General features: G+C 40.6%; 1 protein-coding gene across 2 annotated transcripts in view; it reads left to right on the top strand.

Moving 5' to 3' along the window:
- dhfr (dihydrofolate reductase) overlaps positions 1–3568 on the top strand; it is a 66510-nt gene extending 62942 nt beyond the window's left edge. Inside the window, exons 5-6 of one of the 2 annotated variants that reach the window (XM_069936483.1) lie at positions 1848–1963; positions 2478–3568. In XM_069936483.1, coding sequence (XP_069792584.1) covers positions 1848–1963; positions 2478–2562 — 201 coding nt within the window. In that variant the 3' untranslated portion in view covers positions 2563–3568. Of the gene's footprint in view, positions 1–1847; positions 1964–2477 lie in introns of those variants that run through there. The other variant, XM_069936490.1, reaches the window with a different exon arrangement.
- Positions 3569–23466: the final 19898 nt, after the last annotated feature.

The raw sequence follows: 23466 nt of genomic DNA on the forward strand, positions 1-23466 counted from the left end.
AAATAAGTCCTGTGGATATTCAAGTGAAGTGTTGAAAGGCCTGTGTGGACTGTGGTGAGGGAGGAGGTGTGGGTGCAAGTGTTGCACCTCCTGCAGCCACAGGAGCAGGTGCGTGGTGGAGGGGGGGGTGCAATAGGTGGGGAGGGATGAGTGCATGAGGGAATCATGGATGGAGCGGTCCCTGCGGAAGGCCAAGAGGGGTGGAGAATGAAAAATATGTCTGGTGGAGGGATCCTGTAGCAAGTTCTGGAAATTCCAGCAGATATGTTGGATGCGAAGGCTCGTAGGGCGGTAGGTGAGGATGAGGGAGATTCTGTGTTCCATCTGGGAGCAGAGGAAGCCAGGGTAGATGAGCAGGAAATGGAGGAGATGTGGGCGAGGGCTGAGTTAATAGTGGTGGAGGGGAAGCCACATTTGTGGAAGAAGGCAGACATTTCAGAAAATCAAGACTGGAAGACTTCGTCTTGTGAACAGGTGCGGCAGAAATGGAGAGATTGAGAGAAGGAGATAGAATCCTTGCAGGGGACAGAGTGTGAGGAAGTTGTGGACGTTAGAGCATTTGTCGTATATATCCAGTGTAAAGCTTGTCTCCTGAGATGGAGACAGATCCAGGAAGGGGAGAGGGTTGGAGATGGGCAAGGTGAGAGACTTTCTCATTGACAAAACCAAGGTGAAGGGTAGAAGAACCAAAAACAATATGAAAAATGTTCTAATCAAGTTTATTGTACAAGATTGTACAAGTACAACCTGACGAAACAGCGTTCTCCAGTCCTCAGTGCAAAATACGCAGACATGCAACCAGACATACTGATAACTCACATACATGCAAATAAACAATATATGTGCAGGACAAGTATTTCATCTAAACAAACAAATAAATGAATAAATATTGTTTCATGGATACGAGAGACTTGGGTGGATAGTGTTCTATCATGTTTTCATGTTTTGTTATGGTATTGCACGCACTAACCAACATAGCAATCATAATGTTCAAAAATGAGCTGATTATGTATTCACAAGGAAAGAATTTACAGATCTATGGGAAGAAGGTAAAGGAGAGTATCAGGATAGATTAATATAGATTGAGTGGGCAGATAGCCTAGTGGTTGGTGTAATGCTATTACAGTGCCAGTGACCCAATTTTGTACATTCTCTCCGTGTCTCCCTTGGTTTCTTCCAGGTTCTCTGGTTCTCTCCCACTCTCCAAAAATATACAGGGTTTGTAGATAAATTGGTACATTTGGGTGTCACGGGCTGATGGGCCAGAAGGGCCTGTTACCATGCTGTATTTCTAGATTTAATTTGTATTAAAAAAACTAATATTGAGCAAATGTGGTCTCTGGACCACAATGAGACCACAGTGGTCTCTGTCCATTCTGTGACTTCCTTCTTGACTATAATTAGAAGTTATTGTTTGTAAGTTGTTCTGAAGTCTCCCATATTTAGTTGAATTGAGCAAATGTTATCACTATGTTGTAAAAGGTAAAGAAACTGATGAATTCAAATTCCCATATACTGAATTGGTATTTTGTGGACGTTACTATATGTATTATATGTAAATTTAAACATATTTAAAATTTGGTTAGATAAATTTTTACATGATAGAGGAATTAGGGGATATGGGGAGAAGGCAGGTAGGTGGAGTTAGGTCATAAATTAGATCAGCCATGATCATATTGAATGGCGGAACAGGCTCGATGGGCCATTTTTGGCCTACTCCTGTTCCTACTTCCTATGTTCCTACCTAACAGTGGAATTCATGAGTTTGTGTGCAAATCAGGCAATGAAATTTACAATTTAACAAGAGCAAAATTCCCCACTTGGCTAACTTTAAAATTATTTTCCAGGAGGCCATTGAAAGCCCAGCTTTGCATCGTATATTTGTGACTCGTATTCTTCAAGACTTTGAGAGTGATACCTTCATAACAGAGATAAACTTGAATAAGTTTAAACTGCTTCCTGAGTAAGTTGTTCAGTTGCAATACTCACCATATATGACATCGTCTGCATAAATGCCTGCAACTGAGGGATTCCTAAATGTGGTAATCTAATTTTAAGGAATTATCAATATCATCGATTCATCATTGCTTTGAGATTCATCTTGGCTAACTTTTGATTATTGCTTTAGATCTACATGAATAAATGATTTATTATTAAAAGTTTAATTGGAAGTTGTTGCAGAAATATTAATTGGGGAGTGTTTCTCCAGTTGGTGGGTAGCTTTCAATCTGCAAAGGTCTGTCCAGTTTAACAAAAGAATAGCTTGGAGAATTCAGTGGTAATGCTGATCTCTTATGGGCACATGTTTGCATGTTTGGTGTTTGAGGTCCTGTTTTGGGAGTTGTGGGAGGGGAGAATTGTCTGACCAGGAAATTGGATTCCAGAGAAAACAATTTGCATTGGATAAAGTTCAGAAGTGAAGGCACTTTTAATTCTGCATTTTTCGATTATAAAGTTCTTGTAACTCTTCTGCACAGGTTCCCTGGTATACCTATGGATGTTCAAGAAGAGAATGGGATCCAGTTTAAGTTTGAAGTGTATGAAAGAATCACACCTATTTAGTGGGGAAAAAAATTCCCTTTACATGTACCAGTGATTTTTGGGCATTTCTGAAATAATTCAAGTTCTAATCATATGTAATCATTTGCTACAAACATGTTTACAAATGTGTGCAATGCCTGTTAAAATCTTGAAAGAACAGGAGCATTATTTTGAAGACCAAATACATCATTCAATTCCCAACTTGAGCCTTCCATGAGAAATTCAGTAGAACAGGCCTACGAGATTTTATGACCACATCAGATGCTGAGTATTTGTGGCAACTGATCCATCTGTAATGTGAAATCTCCTCGTCAACTGCAAACTACAATGAGACCTGTGATTAGGATGATTTCTATGTGCCTGGGGAAGTGCATCTCCAACTACACAGGCTCAGCACCATTCAGAGAAAAGCAATCTGCTCTATTGACACAGGCTTCCAAAGCTGCAGCCATTAGTGATGAACAATTTCACTCCAATTCACTCCATCCTGGGTGGGAATGTGCTCAAGTTCGTCCATCACCACAAGATCATAAGTCATGGAACTCTCAGTTGAACCGTTTTGTATGAGTTCCTGGACCACATAGTCTGCAGCAAGGCCAGTAGCCATCATTTTGAGGGGGAAATGGATGAGGAATAAAATAATAAATGCCAGTGCATCCACACACAAATAATAATGTTTTAAGGTGTCTAACTATAAAAAATATTTTCTCTTGGATGTGGTGGAGACTTTTAAATACCGATGATTTTCCTGACATGCTACCTTCTAATTGAAGTACATATGATTTGTAATAAGATAGCTATGTTAACTCTGACCAGAGCTGCTTTTGGGCATGACTCCTTGCAGCCAGCAATGCAGGATCAGTGAGGACGTCATTCATTTTGTAAATTACAATGTATGTGAAAAGGCTCAATGAAAACTGAAAGATTGAAATGGCTATGAATTTGGTGCATTTCTGAGGTTGACATTAACTTTGTATTTTTTCCATTTCTTTGAAATATCTACATTAAATCTTAACTTTTGTTATTCTGAGAGAATGGAATATTTACTTGAGGTAGTGATGTGTGGTGTTTCAGTTATTAGCATTGACATTCCTCACAAGACAAAATGAACAAGCATTCACATTCACTGTTGGCAATTGCTTGCATTTTACTCATGTTTTATGTAGTCAACTACAGAGACATGCAAGCTATGAGGTATAAACAAATTAAGCCACAGTTTCAGCACAACTTGTATTTTTAAATTATTAGTTCTAACATTAATCAGCTGCAGCACTTTGCTTCCAGGAACTGGCTTTCAAGGGGGAAAAAAAATAATCAAAACACGTCCCAAGATGGTAGCACTTGGGGCAATCATGAGGCGGCCACATTGTCAGTTGAGTAGGCCTCCATACTCTGGAGGACCATTTCCCAGCATACTCGTCAGCTCAACTGCTCTCCACAGACTGAGCTCCTCTTGCTCCAATAATCTCTGGCGAACACGATTTGACCTGATCCCTGCAACATAGGCATACCTGATCAGGTCCTCCATGTATCCGTAGCTATCACGGCCTCACATTCACAGGCCCTTCTGAGGGTTCACAGGCCCTGAAGGAACCTGGCGTTTGACTCCCCAGGTCGCTGCTTTCGGGTCACCAGGAGATGCTGTAGACTTCATTAATCTTTTGTAGTTACTGGCCCTGAAGAATGTCCATAGCCTCCTGATACAATGCAGTGTCTCTGATGATCAAGTACACCAAGGTGTTGACTCGGGAGTGCAGTACCTGTAATTTGTCGGTCTCTGATCGCACAGTGGCTGCAGGAATGCCTTGAAACAATGTAGCCAGGGTTCAAAGTGGGTAGACGCCTCAGGTGATTGAGGGTCAATTTCCTGCTTCTCGGGCTTCAGGATCTGCTCCGTTATAAAAACTAAAGTCAATAAAATTGATGCACCATCAACAACTCAAAAAGACGGAAGTTGAATGAACTGATTGGCTTTTATTAGCTACAGAACAAAAGCAGATCCATGTTGTTCAACTGTTCTGCACAGGGGGCCTGCGGAACATTCTGGAGCTGGTGGGAGGAGCCACAGGCACAGTCAGCCAATGGGTGTGCCCAAACAGGCAAACATACATATTGAATTGTTAATGTTGGAAATGTTATCCTGTCATTGGTGCACAGCAAGTTGCAGCAGGCAAATAAATGATGCATGAAGCACTGGAGGAATTGCACTCCTTTGGTTGTAGACCTCAGGATCACTGGCACATTTTGGTTGTAGGCCTCAGGATCACTGGCACATTTTGGTTGTAGACCTCAGGATCACTGGCACATTTTGGTTGTAGGCCTCAGGATCACTGGCACATTTTGGTTGTAGACCTCAGGATCACTGGCACATTTTGGTTGTAGGCCTCAGGATCACTGGCACATTTTGGTTCTAGACCTCAGGATCACTGGCACATTTTGGTTGTAGGCCTCAGGATCACTGGCACATTTTGGTTCTAGACCTCAGGATCACTGGCACATTTTGCTTGTAGACCTCAGGATCACTGGCACATTTTGGTTGTAGGCCTCAGGATCACTGGCACATTTTGGTTGTAGGCCTCAGGATCACTGGCACATTTTGGTTGTAGACCTCAGGATCACTGGCACATTTTGGTTATAGACCTCAGGATCACTGGCACATTTTGGTTGTAGACCTCAGGATCACTGGCATATTTTGGTTGTAGACCTCAGGATCACTGGCACATTTTGGTTGTAGGCCTCAGGATCACTGGCACATTTTGGTTGTAGACCTCAGGATAACTGGCACATTTTGGTTGTAGGACTCAGGATCACTGGCACATTTTGGTTGTAGACCTCAGGATCACTGGCACATTTTGGTTGTAGGCCTCAGGATCACTGGCACATTTTGGTTGTAGACCTCAGGATCACTGGCACATTTTGGTTGTAGACCTCAGGATCACTGGCACATTTTGGTTGTAGTCCTCAGGATCACTTGCACTCCTTTGGTTGTAGACCTCAGGATCACAGGCACATTTTGGTTGTAGACCTCAGGATCACTGGCACATTTTGGTTGTAGACCTCAGGGTCACTGGCACATTTTGGTTGTAGACCTCAGGATCACTGGCACATTTTGGTTGTAGGCCTCAGGATCACTGGCACATTTTGGTTGTAGACCTCAGGATCACTGGCACATTTTGGTTATAGACCTCAGGATCACTGGCACATTTTGGTTGTAGGCCTCAGGATCACTGGCACATTTTGGTTGTAGACCTCAGGATCACTGGCACATTTTGGTTATAGACCTCAGGATCACTGGCACATTTTGGTTGTAGACCTCAGGATCACTGGCATATTTTGGTTGTAGACCTCAGGATCACTGGCACATTTTGGTTGTAGGCCTCAGGATCACTGGCACATTTTGGTTGTAGACCTCAGGATAACTGGCACATTTTGGTTGTAGGACTCAGGATCACTGGCACATTTTGGTTGTAGACCTCAGGATCACTGGCACATTTTGGTTGTAGGCCTCAGGATCACTGGCACATTTTGGTTGTAGACCTCAGGATCACTGGCACATTTTGGTTGTAGACCTCAGGATCACTGGCACATTTTGGTTGTAGGCCTCAGGATCACTGGCAAATTTGGTTGTAGACCTCAGGATCACCTGCACATTTTGGTTGTAGACCTCAGGATCACTGGCACATTTTTGTTGTAGACCTCAGGTTCACTGGCACATTTTGGTTGTAGACCTCAGGATCACTGGCACATTTTGGTTGTAGACCTCAGGATCACTGGCACATTTTGGTTGTAGACCTCAGGATCACTGGCACATTTTGGTTGTAGTCCTCAGGATCACTTGCACTCCTTTGGTTGTAGACCTCAGGATCACAGGCACATTTTGGTTGTAGACCTCAGGATCACAGGCACATTTTGGTTGTAGACCTCAGGATCACTGGCACATTTTGGTTGTAGACCTCAGGGTCACTGGCACATTTTGGTTGTAGACCTCAGGATCACTGGCACATTTTGGTTGTAGACCTCAGGATCATTGGCACATTGTGGTTGTAGACCACAGGGTCACTGGCACATTTTGGTTGTAGACCTCGGGATCACTGGCACATTTTGGTTGTAGACTTCAGGATCACTGGCACATTTTGATTGTAGACCTCAGGTTCACTGGCACATTTTGGTTGTAGACCTCAGGATCACTGGCATATTTTGGTTGTAGACCTCAGGGTCACTGGCACATTTTGGTTGTAGACCTCAGGTTCACTAGCATATTTTGGTTGTAGACCTCAGGATCACTGGCACATTTTGGTTCTAGACCTCAGGATCACTGACACATTTTGGTTGTAGACCTCAGGGTCACTGGCACATTTTGGTTGTAGACCTCGGGATCACTGGCACATTTTGGTTGTAGACCTCAGGATCACTGGCACATTTTGGTTGTAGACCTCAGGATCACTGGCACATTTTGGTTGTAGACCTCAGGGTCACTGGCACATTTTGGTTGTAGACCTCGGGATCACTGGCACATTTTGGTTGTTACCTCAGGATCACTGGCAAATTTGGTTGTAGACCTCAGGATCACCTGCACATTTTGGTTGTAGACCTCAGGATCACTGGCACATTTTGGTTGTAGACCTCAGGTTCACTGGCACATTTTGGTTGTAGACCTCAGGATCACTGGCACATTTTAGTTGTAGACCTCAGGTTCACTGCCACATTTTGGTTGTAGACCTCAGGATCACTGGCACATTTTGGTTGTAGACCTCAGGATCACTTGCACTCCTTTGGTTGTAGACCTCAGGATCACAGGCACATTTTGGTTGTAGACCTCAGGATCACTGGCACATTTTGGTTGTAGACTTCAGGATCACTGGCACATTTTGGTTGTAGACCTCGGGATCACTGGCATATTTTGGTTGTAGACCTCAGGATCACTGGCACATTTTGGTTGTAGACCTCAGGTTCACTGGCACATTTTGGTTGTAGACCTCAGGGTCACTGGCACATTTTGGTTGTAGACCTCGGGATCACTGGCACATTTTGGTTGTAGACCTCGGGATCACTGGCACATTTTGGTTGTAGGCCTCAGGATCACTGGCACATTTTGGTTGTAGACATAGACCTCAGGATCACTGGCACATTTTGGTTGTAGACCTCAGGATCACTGGCACATTTTGGTTGTAGACCTCAGGATCACTGGCATATTTTGGTTGTAGGCCTCAGGATCACTGGCACATTTTGGTTGTAGACCTCAGGATCACTGGCACATTTTGGTTGTAGACCTCAGGATCACTGGCATATTTTGGTTGAGAACCTCAGGATCACTGGCACATTTTGGTTGTAGACCTCGGGATCACTGGTACATTTTGGTTGTAGACCTCAGGATCACTGGCACATTTTGGTTGTAGACCTCAGGATCACTGGCACATTTTGGTTGTAGACCTCAGGAACACTGGCACATTTTGGTTGTAGACCTCAGGATCACTTGCACTCCTTTGGTTGTAGACCTCAGGAACACTGGCACATTTTGGTTGTAGACCTCAGGATCACTGGCACATTTTGGTTGTAGACCTCAGGATCACTGGCATATTTTGGTTGTAGACCTCAGGATCACTGGCACATTTTGTTTGTAGACCTCAGGTTCACTGGCACATTTTGGTTGTAGACCACAGGGTCACTGGCACATTTTGGTTGTAGACCTCGGGATCACTGGCACATTTTGGTTGTAGACCTCGGGATCACTGGCACATTTTGGTTGTAGACCTCAGGATCACTGGATCATTTTGGTTGTAGACCTCAGGGTCACTGGCTCATTTTGGTTGTAGACCTCAGGATCACTGGCTCATTTTGGTTGTAGACCTCAGGATCACTGGCTCATTTTGGTTGTAGACCTCAGGGTCACTGGCACATTTTGGTTGTAGACCTCAGGATCACTGGCACATTTTGGTTGTAGACCTCAGGATCACTGGCACATTTTGGTTGTAGACCTCAGCATCACAAAATGCTGGAAATAGACAGCTTTCTTTCTTCACAACAACTTTTCAGATCAGGGAAAAGTAAGGAATCAAACATGTTATGGTGTAGAGGTAGGGTAGAGATGAATAAAGAAGAGGAAATATCTGATCCAGTGGGTGCTGACAGCCTGGTCATTGTAGTCTGTGTTGAAGAGATGTAAGTGGAAGAAGATGAATGAAACAGTGGAGAGAAGGGAATATAAAATGATGGAAATGCAAAAAGTTGCAGGAAATCTGAAATCCACTCGCAGGAAAAACCCAGTAGGTCACACAGCATCTGTGGAGAGAGAAACAGATGAAGTGAATTGTTTATTATCACGTGAACCAATATACAGTGAAAAATGTGTTTTCTGTTCTATCCAGGCAAGTTAATGTATACATGGTACCGCAGGTAATACGAGAAAAAAGTGCAGGGTGTAGTGTTAGAAAGAAGAATGCAGATCAGCAGTGCAAAGTATACAAATGGGAGGTCTGTTCAAGAGTGATATTGGCAGCAAAGAAGCTGCCCTTGAATTTGCCTGACAGGAGAGGAAATTGTCAGTACTGGATTTGTGGGTGTGGGGGGAGGGCACGGTTAGCTTAGCACTTAGCTCGACACTGTTCCAGTTCCAGCAACTTGGGTTCAAATCCGGTGCTGTCTGCAAAGACTTTGTGTGTTCTCCTCGTGTGTGTTCTGGTTTCCTCTCACTGTTCAAAAACCTATCATGGGTATAATGGCCTGAAAGGGCCTATTTCCATGCTGTATGTCTATTTTATAAAAAAATTAAATGAACTGGAAAGAGTAAAGTGCTTCACCTGGAATGAGAAGTGGCGGATATTTAAGTACCACTTGCGCTGGGTTCTGAATAGGTTTGACCTATGGAGACTGAGAAAAGATGAAAAGAAAGGAAACCATGGTTGCCAAAACAGACGAGACAGCTAATTAAGAGCAAGAAGGAAGCAAAAACTGGAAGGGCTCATGAGAATTATATGCCAGCCAAGAAGGAATTTAAGAAAGGACCACGGAGAACACCAAGGAGGCATGAGAAAGCCTTGGTAAAGGTAGAGGTTGCATTATTGTCAGGTAGTACTACATTTAGAATGTAATATACATGAAATTCTTTGACTTTTGTCTACCGTAAGGCAGACAGAGAGTCGCCACTTTGTCCAGTGCCCCTCACAGAAACTTACAGCACCTGGTGTTCCGAGGTGGTTTCCCCTCCAAGTACCGACCAGGTCTGTGCCTGTTTAGCTTCTGAGATCAAACAATGTATATTCAGTCTATTAGGCTTCCTGAAGGATTATGGAGAACCCCAAGTCATTATATACATACATGAAGAGAAGGATGATGAGAATGAAGTTGGGGCCACTTAAGGATAAATGAGACATGTGCCTGGAGGAGGAGGAAGTTGGAGAGGTCCTAATGAATGCTTTGCTTCAGTGTTCACCAAAGAAAAGGACCTTGATCAGGGTGAGGTCTGAATTGACAGACTTATATACTGGATCATGATTAAGTAAAGAAAGTGCTGGATCTTCTTGCATACATTAGGACAGATAAGTCCACAGGGGTGGACAAGATATACCCCATATTTCTATGCGAAAGGAGGAAAGAGATAGTTGGGATGTAGGCAATGATGTTTGCGTCACCTTGGCCACAGGGGAGGTGCCAGAGCATTGGAGAAAGGCAAATGTTCTCCCCTTGTGTAAAAAAGGTAATAGGGAGAATCCTGGGAATGATGGACCGTTGAGTCTTGCATCGGTGGTGTGCAAATTGTTGGAGAGGATTCTGAAGGACAGGATTATAGGAATTATCACTGAATTATAGGAAGGATATAAACAAAATAGAGAGAGTGCAGAGAAGGTTCACGAGACTGTTGACAGGATGTCAGGGTTTGAGTTCCAGAGAAAGGTTGAGCAGCCTGGGGCTTTTTTCTCTGGTGTGTAGAAGATTGAGGGGGGATTTGATGGAGGTGTTCAAGATTTTAAAAGGGACAGAGAGAGTCAACGTGGATAGGCTTTTTCAATTAAGAGTGGGGGATATTCAAACCAGAGGCCATGGTTTGAGATTGCAGGGGGAAAATTATAAGGGGAACATGAGGAGAAATTTCTTCACGCAAAGGGTGGTTGGGATGTGGAATAAGCTTCCGGCAGAGGTGGTTGAAGCAAGGACGTTATTTACATTTAAGGAAAGACTGGATAATTACATGGAGGTGAGAGGATTGGAGGGGTATGGACCAGGTGCTTGTCAGTGGGACTAGGAGGGTGGGGATTTGTTCTGACATGGACTAATAGGGCCAAACTGGCCTGTTCTGTGCAGTATATGGTTATATATGTTTATATGATTTATGAGCATTTGGAGAAGTACAATCTACTAAGGGATAGTCAGCATGGCTTTGTGAAGGGAAGGTTGTGCCTCACACACCCAATTGACATTTTGAGGAGGTAACAAAAGAAATTGATGAAAATAGGGCTGTAAATGTGGTCTACATGGATTTGAGTAAGACTTTTGACAAGAAAATCATGAGGCATGTGATCCATGGAGTCTTGGCTGTGTGGATTAAAAATTGGCTTGTAGAAAATAGCGTGTAGTAGTTGTCAGGAAGTATTCTGCATGAAGGTCCGTCATAAGCGAAGTTCCATGGGGATCTGTTCTGGAACCCCTCCTCATTGTGATTTTTATAAATGACAGATGAAGTGGAAGAATGGGTCAATAAGTTTGCAGATGATACAAAGGTGTTGAAGGTTATAGGTTACAAAAGGATATAAACAGGATGCGGAGCTGGGTGGAAAAGAGGCAGATGGAGTTCAATCCAGATAAGTGTGAGGTGAAGCATTTTAAAAGATCAAACCAGAAAGCTGAGTAAAGGGTTAATGGTTGGATACTTAACAGTGTGGAGGAACAGTGGGACCTTGGGGTCTAAATCTTTACATCCCTCAAGGTTGTTGCACAGGTTGATAGAATAGTTAAGAAGGCCTATGGGATGCTGGGCTTCATTTGTCAGGGGATTGAGTTCAAGAGTCGAGATGTCATGTTGCAGCTCCATAAATCTCTGGTGAGAGTCAGTTCTGATCACCTTATGATAAGAAGAATGTGGAGGCTATGGAGAGGGTGCAGAGGGCATTTATCGGAATGTTGCCTGGATTGGAAAATATGTCTTATGAGGCAAAGTTAGGAGATCTAGGGCTTTTCTCTTGAGCGGAAGGATGAGAGGTGATTTAATAGAAGTCTATAAGATTAAGGTAGACAAACAGTCATTGCCTTTTTTCTGGCAGGAGTAGCAAAAAAACAGGATATCTGTACAAAGAGAAGGGAGGAAAGTTTAGGGGAGACATCAAGAGTAAGTTTTTTGCATAGAGAGTTGGTTGTAAGGGATAGTGGTGGAGAGTGGAACATTAGGGGCATTTAAGAGACACAGGCACATGGATGAAAGAAAAATAGAGGGTTATGAGGTAGGGAGGATTTCATTTTTTTAATAGATTGGCACAGATGGTGTAGACGTTAGCACATTGCCGTTACAGTACCAGCGATCGGGACTGAGGTTGGAACCCACGCTGTCTGAGTTTGTATGTTCTCCCTACGTATGCATAGCTTTTCCTTTGTGTTTCCTCTCACTGTTCAAAACATAACATAGGTTAACTGGGTGTAAATTGGGCACCACAGACTCATGGGCCAAAATGGCCTGTTACTGTGGAGTATGTCTAAATTTAAATTTAATCATGGCTGAAGGACCTATACTGTGCTGTAGAGTTCTATGTCCTATCAATACAGTTCATAATTTTTTTTTCACTTCTTTCAGGTCAACCTTCAGAAAATGTCCGAAGTTTGGCCACCCTTTCCACATACCTCACACCCCCTAATCCAGTTAGCATCCTGGTTAATCTCTCCTGTACCCTTTCCAAACCCTCCATATCCTTCCTGTTATGGGTGACCAGAATTGCACCCAATACCCCACATGCAGCCTAACAAATTTTTTATGTAGCTGTGATATGATTTCCTTAATTTATAAATTAAATTTTACATACAGCGTGGTCACAGGCACTTCTGGCTTACAAGCCATGCCCCGCAAATACACCAATCAATCTACACCCCTCCCCGCTAGTTGCTATGCTAATTGCGCTGCCCTTTTATAATTATTGCTCTGGCCATTGAAGACAGGCACTCATGCACCTTCTTTACTGCCACGTCGACTTGAATGGACATCTCAAAAGGTGATGCCTTCGCACTGATAACTTTATTTTTCTCCATGTCCTGCACTTCAGTAACACTTACTGTGACACTGTGCCCTGAACTTTTGTTTTATTATTGAACAACCTACTGTAACAGATAAGATGCAAAACAAAAGCTTCTCACTATATCTTGGTACATGTGATAATAAATGATTCAATGTTTGGAAGGGTGACTGGTTAAAGATACCAGATCAGTGGTGTGGAAGCTTCACCAATAGAACTGCTTGAAAATGGAAACAATTCCTCAGGGACACAGAGCGGCAGGACATATAAGATAGTTGCTTGCTTTGCACATTGATCACTCAACTATCCCTTGAGATGGATAAAGAGAAGTCGAGAAAGGCAGGAGTCAGGTGGGCTGTGTGAACAGAAAATCCTGAAAACACTCAGCAGGTCTGTCAGCATTTGTACAATGAGAAAGAGTCTCTGACCTGAAACATTTATTCTGCTTCACTTTCTGTAGACACTGCCATACCCAATGACTCTCATGCTTCTGTTTTTATTTCAGCTTTCCAGCATGTGACATTTTTTTTTTACTTCATGGACTATGTAGGGTGGAAATTGTCAGTGAATACGATGAATCTGCAACAATGGTGTTGCATCTATGGTGAAAAGGAGCTGGTTGGGACCAGGAAGGTGGTGGAGGTAGGGTGGCCATTCCAAAGGAGGACATGGTCATAGGTTACATTTATATTACCAGAAGCCTTCCAGAAGGCTAAAGATGCCCTGGCCAATGCAATGCTCCTGCTGCATCTGAGAACAGATGCCCCGACCACCATCACGGTGGATGCATCAATGGGGGTGTACTTTTTTTTAAAACTTTATTTAAGATTTTATAACATGAATAACATATAGGATTACATTCAAAAAAAATTAAGAATAAAATAATAAAATTACAATACAGTATCAGTAATCTAAATAAACTATACCCTCCCCAATAATTATTACACATTAATAACCCAACTCAAATTAGTCCAACCCCCCCTTTCCCCCCAAAATAAAGAGTGAAGAATTAATAAAGTTAATAATATATGTGAGAAAAAAAACCCACTTACAAAAAAAAACAAAAACATAACCGATTAAAATACTAACAAAAAGAAAAGTAATTAATACTAAGATATCAGACTTAAAAAAACATATTTAAATCAAACTTAAATGCATATATTTAACAAACGGAGTTAAGATGAAACATATTTAACTCAAACTTAATATAAAAAATTAGTAAAGTTAGTAACATCTATCAAAAATTCTTAAACAATAATCAATTCTTAAAAAAACATTGTAGCATGAAAAAAAAGATGAAAAAGAACTTTCTCTATAGAGATAAACCTTCACCAAATATCAACTAACTTCACATCTATCATCATATTAGTCACATAAACCACCATCTTAAAACAAAATTCAAACCTCATTAAGCATTGTACAATTCAATTTTAGTACTCTTCCACCATTTTTCCCTTTTACTCTTGAATAGTTATCCAATAATAGCTCCAATACCACATTTAAATATCCCCAATCATTATGTTAAAATTCAGATATCCAAATAATAAAAACACATCTACAACGAAATCTATATCTTCAACAAATGGAGCATAAACCACAAACAAAATTCAAGCCTCATTAAGAATTGTACAATTCAATTTATAACTTTCACCATTATTCCCTTCGTTCTATAACTAAAATAGCAAAATAATATACACCAGAATTACCATTCCTTTCACCTTAAAGTTAAAGAAAAAATTTAAAAAAACTTATCCATCCCATTCACATTTAAATTTCAGATATTCCTTATCTACTGAATAAACTTTACAAAAAAAAACCACATCAATTTTTAGTTTTTTAAACAATCAAATACTTTCTTATGCTTTTTTTAATATTTAAACAAAAAAAAAACCCTTCACTCCTTAATCTAATAATACAAAAAAAAAGGAAAAAAAACAGGTAGGAGGTTAAAAATACCCCCTCCCGTCTAAACCGCGCAATGCGGTAACTCCTAAAAAAAAATGGGTGTGAGATAACCCACACATAGCAGATGACTTTCAGGAAATAGTGCCTATCCAGTTCTCTCCCCCAACTCTCACTTCATCTTAAACTAACATCATCATTATTTAATATCCCTTTTTTTAAAAAAAAAACATTAGGAAAAAAAAGGACAACTCTTCTTTTAATCAGCTCCAACTGCCGAGTCACCATTACAACCATTCCTTCTTGGAGCACGGCTCTTTTCTTCCATCTCTTGTCTCCTTAGAGATCGTGGCAGACTATGTCTCTGTTGAAACTGAGTAATTGGCAGCTCTTGAGCAAATGCTATAGCTTCCTTTGGAGAATCAAAGAACTTTGGTTGGTAACCATCTTGAAAAACCTTCAAAACAGCTGGATATCTAAAGGTTGCCTTGTAACCTTTCTTCCACATCAACTCTTTAGCAGGATTGAATTCCCGTCATTGGAACATAACTTCTTGACTCAAATCCACATAGAAGAAAACTCGATTATTTTGAATCATCAAGGGTGATTTTCTCTGTTGTGCATTTCTAATAGCCACTCGTAAAATTATTTCTCTGTCGTAATAATTCAAGCAACGAACCAAAACAGGTCTTGGACTTTGACCTGAAATAGGTCTTCTACGCAAAGCTCTGTGAGCACGTTCCAGTATTATACCTTCCGGGAAATGTTCTTGACCCAGCATCTGCGGAATCCATTCAGTAAAAAATTTTCTTGGGTCTGGTCCCTCCATACCTTCCGGCAAACCAATAATCTTTATATTGTTCCGTCTGGATTGGTTTTCCAAATAATCAATCTTTTTCACCAAATTTTTATTTTGAGTTTGTAAGTCTTCGACCATTTTGGTCACAACAAAAACTTGATCCCGTATTTCGTCTATATCTTCTTCACACAAATTAAATTTATCTCTCACTTCAAGCTTAAAAGCTCCAAACTCAGCCATATGTTGAGAATGTATTTTCACCAGAGTATTAAACCTAGTACCAAGTTCAGTCATAATCTTGGATAATCCCTGCATTGTATAAGATAATTTAGATTCAAGATTCACAAAAATCTTTTCAATTGGAAGAGATTTTGGCTCAACAGATTCCTGCTTCTTCTGCATAACCAAAGGATCTTCTGTTCCTTCCTTCATTCTGGTTGCCTTCCTTGTAGTATGACTGCGTGTGGAAACCCCAGCCACAGCCTCTTCAGCAGTGACTGGAGGACGCTGGCCAGGGTTTTCCCCAGTCCATAATGTATTAAGTTCTCCCAGTACATCAAGTTGTATAGGTTCTTCTATCTCAAGAGGTGCAGTTTGCAGCGCCACCTCTACAGTTGACAAATGCCTTTGAGTAACTCTTTGTTCTAAAGGCTGTTTGGCGCCCTCTTTAGGAGGCTCTACCGATGTAACATAGAGCTCTACATCCGAACACTGTACCTCTCTCCTGGGATCCATTTCACGCTGAGTCCCGGTGTCTTTCCTGCAGGTAGACTCCAAAACTTGAACTTTTGGAAAATGTAGTTTTTTGATGATCTGTTGTCGTTTTTTTTTTGCTCTTTTTCACCAATTGTACCATCATAAGTTAAATTAACAGCACTGAAATGATCTAAACTTTTAAAGAATTTTAACGGGCATTTCTAGACAAAACAATAAGATAGAGTCAGGAGAGGACTGGAAGGCACGTCTGATCCTTATGCCATCTTGCCACGCCCCCAATGGGGGTGTACTTGAGCAATGCGTTGGGGGCGGGGGGAATGTAACCCCTGGCCTTCTTCAGCAGGCACCTCCAGCCCCCCGAGCTCAAGGACAGAGCTCGTGGCATTGTACTTAGTGGTCCGATATTTTAGATATTTCCTGGAGGGGAGACGATTTTAGGTCTTCACAGATCACAAGGGTCTGACATTGACCTTCAATAAAGTTTCAGACTCTTGGTCAGCCAGGCAGCAGAGGCACTTGTCCTGCATATCCAAGTTTACCACGGATGTTGAGCACATCACTGGGAAGACCAATGTGGTGGCGGACGCACTGTCCCATCCAACTGTCCAGGCAATACAGACTCTATCCCAAGGAATCAATTACATGCTCTGGCCCAGGCACAACAGAGGGACCTCGACATCTCCAGGTACAGGACATCAATGACAGGACTCAAACTGGAGGACGTCCACATCAGCCCCAGTGACCAGACCCTCCTTTGCGACATTTCAACCAGCAAGCCTCGCCCCATTGTCCCGGCAGCATGGAGATGACTGGTATTCGATGCAGTACACAACCTGGTGCACCGTCAAGATGGTAGCCAGCAGGTTCACCTGGCAGGTCAGTCAATGGGCCAGAACTTGCATGCACTGCCAGATGTCAAAATTACAGACATACATCAAGGTTCCCCCCCCCCACCTCACCCCCACCATTCGAACTGGGATGATGGCAATTCAGCCACGTGTATATATAAGTGAGGCTTCACCAGTGCCTTATAAAGCCACAACATCATATCCCTGCTCTTATCTTCTGTTCCTCTAGATATGAATGCCAACATTGCATTGGCCTTCTTTACCACCAACTCAACCTGGAAGTTAACTTTTAGTATATCCTGCACGAAGACTCTCAAAATCCATTTGCACCTCCAAATTTTTAATTTTATCCCTCTCCAAATAGTAGTCGGCCCTTTTATTCTTTCTATCAAAGTGCATGACCATACAGTTTCCAACATTGTGTTTCATTTGTCACTTCTTTGCCATTCTCCTATCTGCCTCTCCATTTCCTTATCACTCCCTGCCTCTTCACCTATCTTTGTATCATCTGTAAACATAGCTACAAGGCCATTTACTCCATGTCCCAAATCATTAACAATCAAGGTAAAAATAAGTGACTCCAACACCAACCCCTGCCATACACCACTGGTAAATGGTAGCCAAACAGAATAGGATCCTGCAGCACTATTGATAAACACATTAGACAGAGAGTTGTGATTAATAGGCTTTGATCACCTTAAGACATCAACACATCTCACAGGTTGCTGGGCTGGTTCCAAGGCAGGTACTGAGGGAGGAGTTTGGTCGTCACAGCCTTCAAAGGGATTTCCAGGAGGGAGGAGTCACAGGTTCAGGGGATGGGCCAGCCCATACAATACATACATACAGGGGTTGCACCACTGATCCTTTTATTCCCACTCACTGTTTCCTGCCGAAGAGCCAATGTTCTACCCATGCTAGTGTCCTTCCTGTTGTATCGTGGGCTCTCATCTTGTTTAGCAGCCTCATGTGTGGCTGAGATCAGGAGATAAGATCAGAAGGTCCAGTGTAAAAGCAGTAAAGAATAATAAGACTTGGGGGAGAGATGAGGTAAGAGGAAACTGAAGGGGAAGAAAATCAGGAGGAGCTTTAGATTTCAAGAACACTTTAATTTCAATGCCACCCACCACCACTCAGTGCTTTCTGTCACTTGTCAAGCAGTAGAAATGAAGTTACCTTTAATTAAATATTCAAATAGCCAGAAATGTCAAGCCCAGTATTGAGTGACTGTGAAAAAAAAACATTTGAATGGTTTAATCTGCTAACTGTTCTATTTCAATGCATAGTTAATGTCATATTTTAAATTCCTGACAGGTTATATTTATGCCCATTAAAAATGGGTTGGGACTGCAGTAAAATATTGCAGGTGAAAATTTAGTGGATACAGAGAAAATAATGCTCTAAAAATACTGCAACTGAAATTCATTTAGGTGAGTAATTAACAAATGTGTTTACTCCCATGCATGTATATTTGATTAATGTTTTAGCAAGCACTGTATTTAAATGGTAGTTCTACATGTGTGTGGATAAAATATATATCTGTATATATCATTGACTTTTATCTATATGTTGCGTAATAGGTGTTTATGTGAGATTAATTTATTTGTCCAGATGTGGTCCATATTTATGTGCTGAATATACCTGTGTATTTGGCTCCTAATTGAGGCACATTCACTTCTTCCATATCCAAAGCCAGAGAGATGTGTGAAAGGGAAGAACTTCAAATAATTAAAGACCAGGCTAAGATTTAAAGCAGAAACATTAAATAATTTACAAGGGGAAAAAATATGAATTGCCTTCTTAGATGCTTACAAACCTTTCTGTTTATGTATTAAATAGATTATATGAAATACATTCTGTTTCAAGGCAGAAATTCAAAGTAATACTTGGTACAGACCAATCCAAGTCATATATCATTTAACTGGTGATCAGAATGTGTCCATCTTCAATTATAACACCAAAAGATTCTGGTTACCCATGACAACGGCACTGATGGGTTGTAATCTCCACACATCTCTCTGAAGTGAATCAATTACAGGGTTATCTAACAATTCAAATTAAATCAATATTATTCTTGTGTTCCTCCTGGACTTTTTGATGAAAAACTCACAAAAATTTCAAATAGAAAAGAGTCTATTCATCCCAATTTTGAGCAAATATCCATTTCACATATCTGTTTGGTGCCTTTTGCAGGGCTTTAGAAAAACCAAATCTTCACACATAAAATAGGTTTGTGTTTTTCTCCTCATGCCCTGTCTTTTTACATTTTATACTACATTTACATGGCTGAAGCATTAGAACTGTGAAGCAGAATCTATTTGTGAAATGGTCAAACTTCCATCGACCAGCATATTAGGTTGAAAGGTATAAAGCTGGATTTTTAGTCATATATTATCACTATAATACAAGAAGGTGTGATTCATTCGCTCAAAGAACAAGTGGGTTACATGATTCCTGCAATGAGAACTTACATAACCTCAAATAGCAGTTATGACAAGTAAAATGGCTATTTTCTCCACTTGTCTGGCAACTACACCAACTCTGATTGGAGTTAAGGTAGAAACCGATAGAGCTCTTACAGAACTTCAAAACCTTAATGGTCCATATAAGTTTGCCAGTATTTATCTGGACCTTAACTTGAGGTGCTGAAGGCCAGTAATTGAGAATTTTGCTGCTTATTTTAAACAAAATATTTTGTGTCTTTTGTTGCATTGCAGACCAGCATCAATACAAGCTACTATTACTGCTTTAATTTTAAAACAATATATTTATTAATAACTACTAATAATACAAACACGTGTGTGTTTCTGGAAAGTCATTCCAAATTTAATTCTTAGAAGTCTATGGTTGAAACTCAGGCTTTTAAACTGATGCCCAGAAATAATAATGAAGGAGGTGGGAGAGACTGAGTGACCGGACAGCTGAAAACTTATGAATCTTTGTCGAGTTTCATGGTGAGAAATATCCTTTTGGACGAACGGGTGTCACAGCTCCCCCTTTCCTCACGTACAGGAAACAAAACGAGTGACTTCCACAATGCTTTCAAAACCCAGGCACGGGTCTGTCGAAATGACCATCACAATGGTCACGGTTCGATGCAGCAATTCTCCTGCTTCCTTTACCCAGATATGGGTAAATCAAAGTGACCTTTTCTTTGGTCACATTTTCTCATACTTTAATGAAGGGCTCAACCCTGAAATATCAGTTGAGGAATAGCTTTGTTACATAAAGGACTCAGTATGACCTGCTGAATTTCTCCAGCATTTTGTGTTTTTACTTCAACCATGGTGCCTACAGAATTTACTTTCCTTTGGTCACAATGGGTCAATAATTCCCCTGAAAGGGAGAATCAATGGATTGTCCATTTCACACAGTCACTCCACCTTTGTGGATTCACTTATTCAGAATCTTTTTTCTTTAAGTTTCCCACTCACATGACTCTCTGTAAGTGTCCCACTTGTTTTCCTGGATAAACAACCATTGTTCTTTCCCTTCCTTCAGACCACCAACCCTGTTTATAGTTGGTGCCAATCAGTCTCACCACAACTCTGAATGTTTGCAGTCTGTATTAACCCTTAAAGTGACAATAACACTAAATGAAATGTGAGCATGTAATACTTTAATAAATGTCAGGAAGGTCCTTCTACTGAACTGTATCATTAAAAATATAAAAATTTAAAATGTAACAAAAATGTGCTGCCTTTTGCTGAATTGTAAGTAAAAGAAAACCTCGTCCAATAATTAACTTATATCAAGTTCACTTATCTTCACTGGGATGGAATCTAACCTCTTATTGCATGGGTGACCTTAAGACAGAATCTCTTGTCCCTAATCCCTTGTATAATTTGGATGGTGTCTAGCCATTATTTAGTAGCATTTACCAGGAATCTTTCATCATTCATTTCCACCTTTCTATTTATTTATCACGCAAAAAAATTGAATTATATTGCAATTAGAACTTTTAATATTGAAACTTTTCCCTTCAACATACAGTTGTCAAACTTGTGCACAGAATATGCATATTATCTGATATTCCATTGTTACGGGCCCAGAGGACCCCAAAACCCAGCAGCGATAGAAATTCACTAAAACAATTGGTTACTTAAACAAAAGTTACTTTTAATTTTCTTTAAACATAAAAACAGGATCAAACTTTAACTTCACCTAACTTAACCCCCTTCTAATTCTAAGTGCACGTGTATGTAATGTGTATAAGTTCAGAAAAGTTATTTGATTCACAGTCCAATTTCACTTCTCACTCCTCCAAGTTCACCAGTATCAGGCAATTCTTACACTGTCACAGAATTTAACATTTATGAATCTTCACCAGGCTTTGGTGCTTGAAAGGTTACCACTCAGGAAGGTTCTTATAGTTTTTCACAGAGAGATTTGTTGCTCATTAGACACAAACTGATTCCTTTAGATCAGCCACTTCAGTGTCTTGCCAAAGAAACTTGCCTCATCAGGGTTTTTCAGATGATAACCTCATTCAGGTCATCACAGAGTACCTTTTCTGTTTCTCTTATCTCAGGCAAAACATTATACAGCCAGCCATTTCCTCTTGTATGGACCACAAGGGCTTTGAACAGGCTGAACTCACAATCAATCAATCAATCAATCAATCTCTCTCTCTGAGATGGGCCCTTCCATTTCCACCTCTTTGTGAAAATCTCCAGCACAGCAGTCTTTTGTCTTTGCAAACTTGTAGGCACCATAGTATGCATAACTGCTACATTTTAAAATGAGATCTGTTCTGAAATGTTTGTATCTATGACCTAACTAAAACCCCACAATCTATCTTCCAAAAACATTTCTATATATAATATAAAATATAACATAATCTGTCACAACATACTGATATTACAACCGATATAAATAACATAATAGCATGTTAAATATTTTAAGTCAAATACTATTTTCAAAAGTATTAGCTTTTTTATAAATCTCACTCATTATCATTTCAGCAAATCTTTGTAATAATTTAAATATTTGCAGCATTATTATGCCAAAATATACAAAAATATTGAGTAGATTATTTATCAATAATATTAATAGATTCAAAATAACATTGCTCACAATTTAACCATTGAAAGCACATGAAAATTATCTCCCTTATTCCCCAGCTTCTGGAATTTCTCAAGTGCTTTGTTGCCAATGAAGTACTTCTGGACGACAGTCATACTCAAATTCAAGTTTATTTATCATCAGATTGTATAAGTACAACCCAACAAAACAGTGTTCTCCAGTCCTCAGTGTAAAACACTCCAAACTTACATACAGACATAACACACATACAGACAAATGATACATATTCATATGTAATTGTTAAAATAAATAAACATTTTTGTTAAATAGTAGAGTCATGGAGAGTTTATATGAGCAGTTCATCAATCATTCATCATTCTCACTGCCTGTGAGAAGAAGCTGTTTCTCAGCCTTATGGTTCTGGCTCTGATGCTGCATGTGGTGTGGTAGGAGTTCTCACTGATTTTGCAAGCCCTCTTTAGGCAATAATCCTGGTAAAACGTGTCGATGGGCAGGGAGGGAGACCCCAGTGATCCTCTCTACCACTCTTACGGTGCTGTGGATTGATCCAGGATGTTCTACAGCAACCGTATCACACTGTGATGCAGCCAGCCAGGATGCTTTCGATAGAGCTCCTGTAGAAATTTGACTGGATTGTTGCTGGTTGCCTTTGTACTTTGCTTCAGGAACCCCAGAAGCCAACTTGTGCTCAATGGTTCCCGCAAACACCATTGTGAAATGAATGGATAATCAGTTTTTATTGACATGGGCCAAAATGTTAATATTGTCAGAACATTGAGGACATTTCCTCCGCTCTTCTTTGAAATAGTGAGATGGTGTATTGTATAACAACTTGAAAGTTTTGACAATAATTTAGCTGAATATCTTATCAAAAATGCAGCATCTCTGACAGTTCAGAGCTTTGTCAGTATTGGATCAGAATGTCAACCTCATGATATGTGCTCATATCTCTGAAGTGAAACCTCACAACCTTATTAGTGTTGCTAACTGACAATATCACTGCAAGACTGGATTTTTTGACAAAAAGATTTTCAATAGAAATCACCACTGATTGCAGAGTATATTGACTAAATGAATCTTTTAAACATTGCTCGTGGAGCTGATCATTTGGGAGCTTCTGGCAATAACATCTTCAGATCATTCAATATCATATTTTTATTGATGTCCCATTGTTGACCTGTAATGAGTAAATAATTTCTTCATATTGTCAAATGTGCATTATGCTGAGACGCAGCGCACCTCAGGTCTGGGTGATCAGCCCACTACTGTTCCCACAGCTGACTCACGATTGCACTGCCAGATTCAGTACCAACAGAATCATTAAATTTGCAGGTGATTCAACAGTAGTTGGCCTCATCAGTAACAATGATGAGTTGCATAACCAAGGGGAAGTTGAAAGGCT

The sequence above is a fragment of the Narcine bancroftii genome, chromosome 1 (genome assembly GCF_036971445.1).
Source record: "Narcine bancroftii isolate sNarBan1 chromosome 1, sNarBan1.hap1, whole genome shotgun sequence".
Lineage (NCBI taxonomy): Eukaryota > Metazoa > Chordata > Chondrichthyes > Torpediniformes > Narcinidae > Narcine > Narcine bancroftii.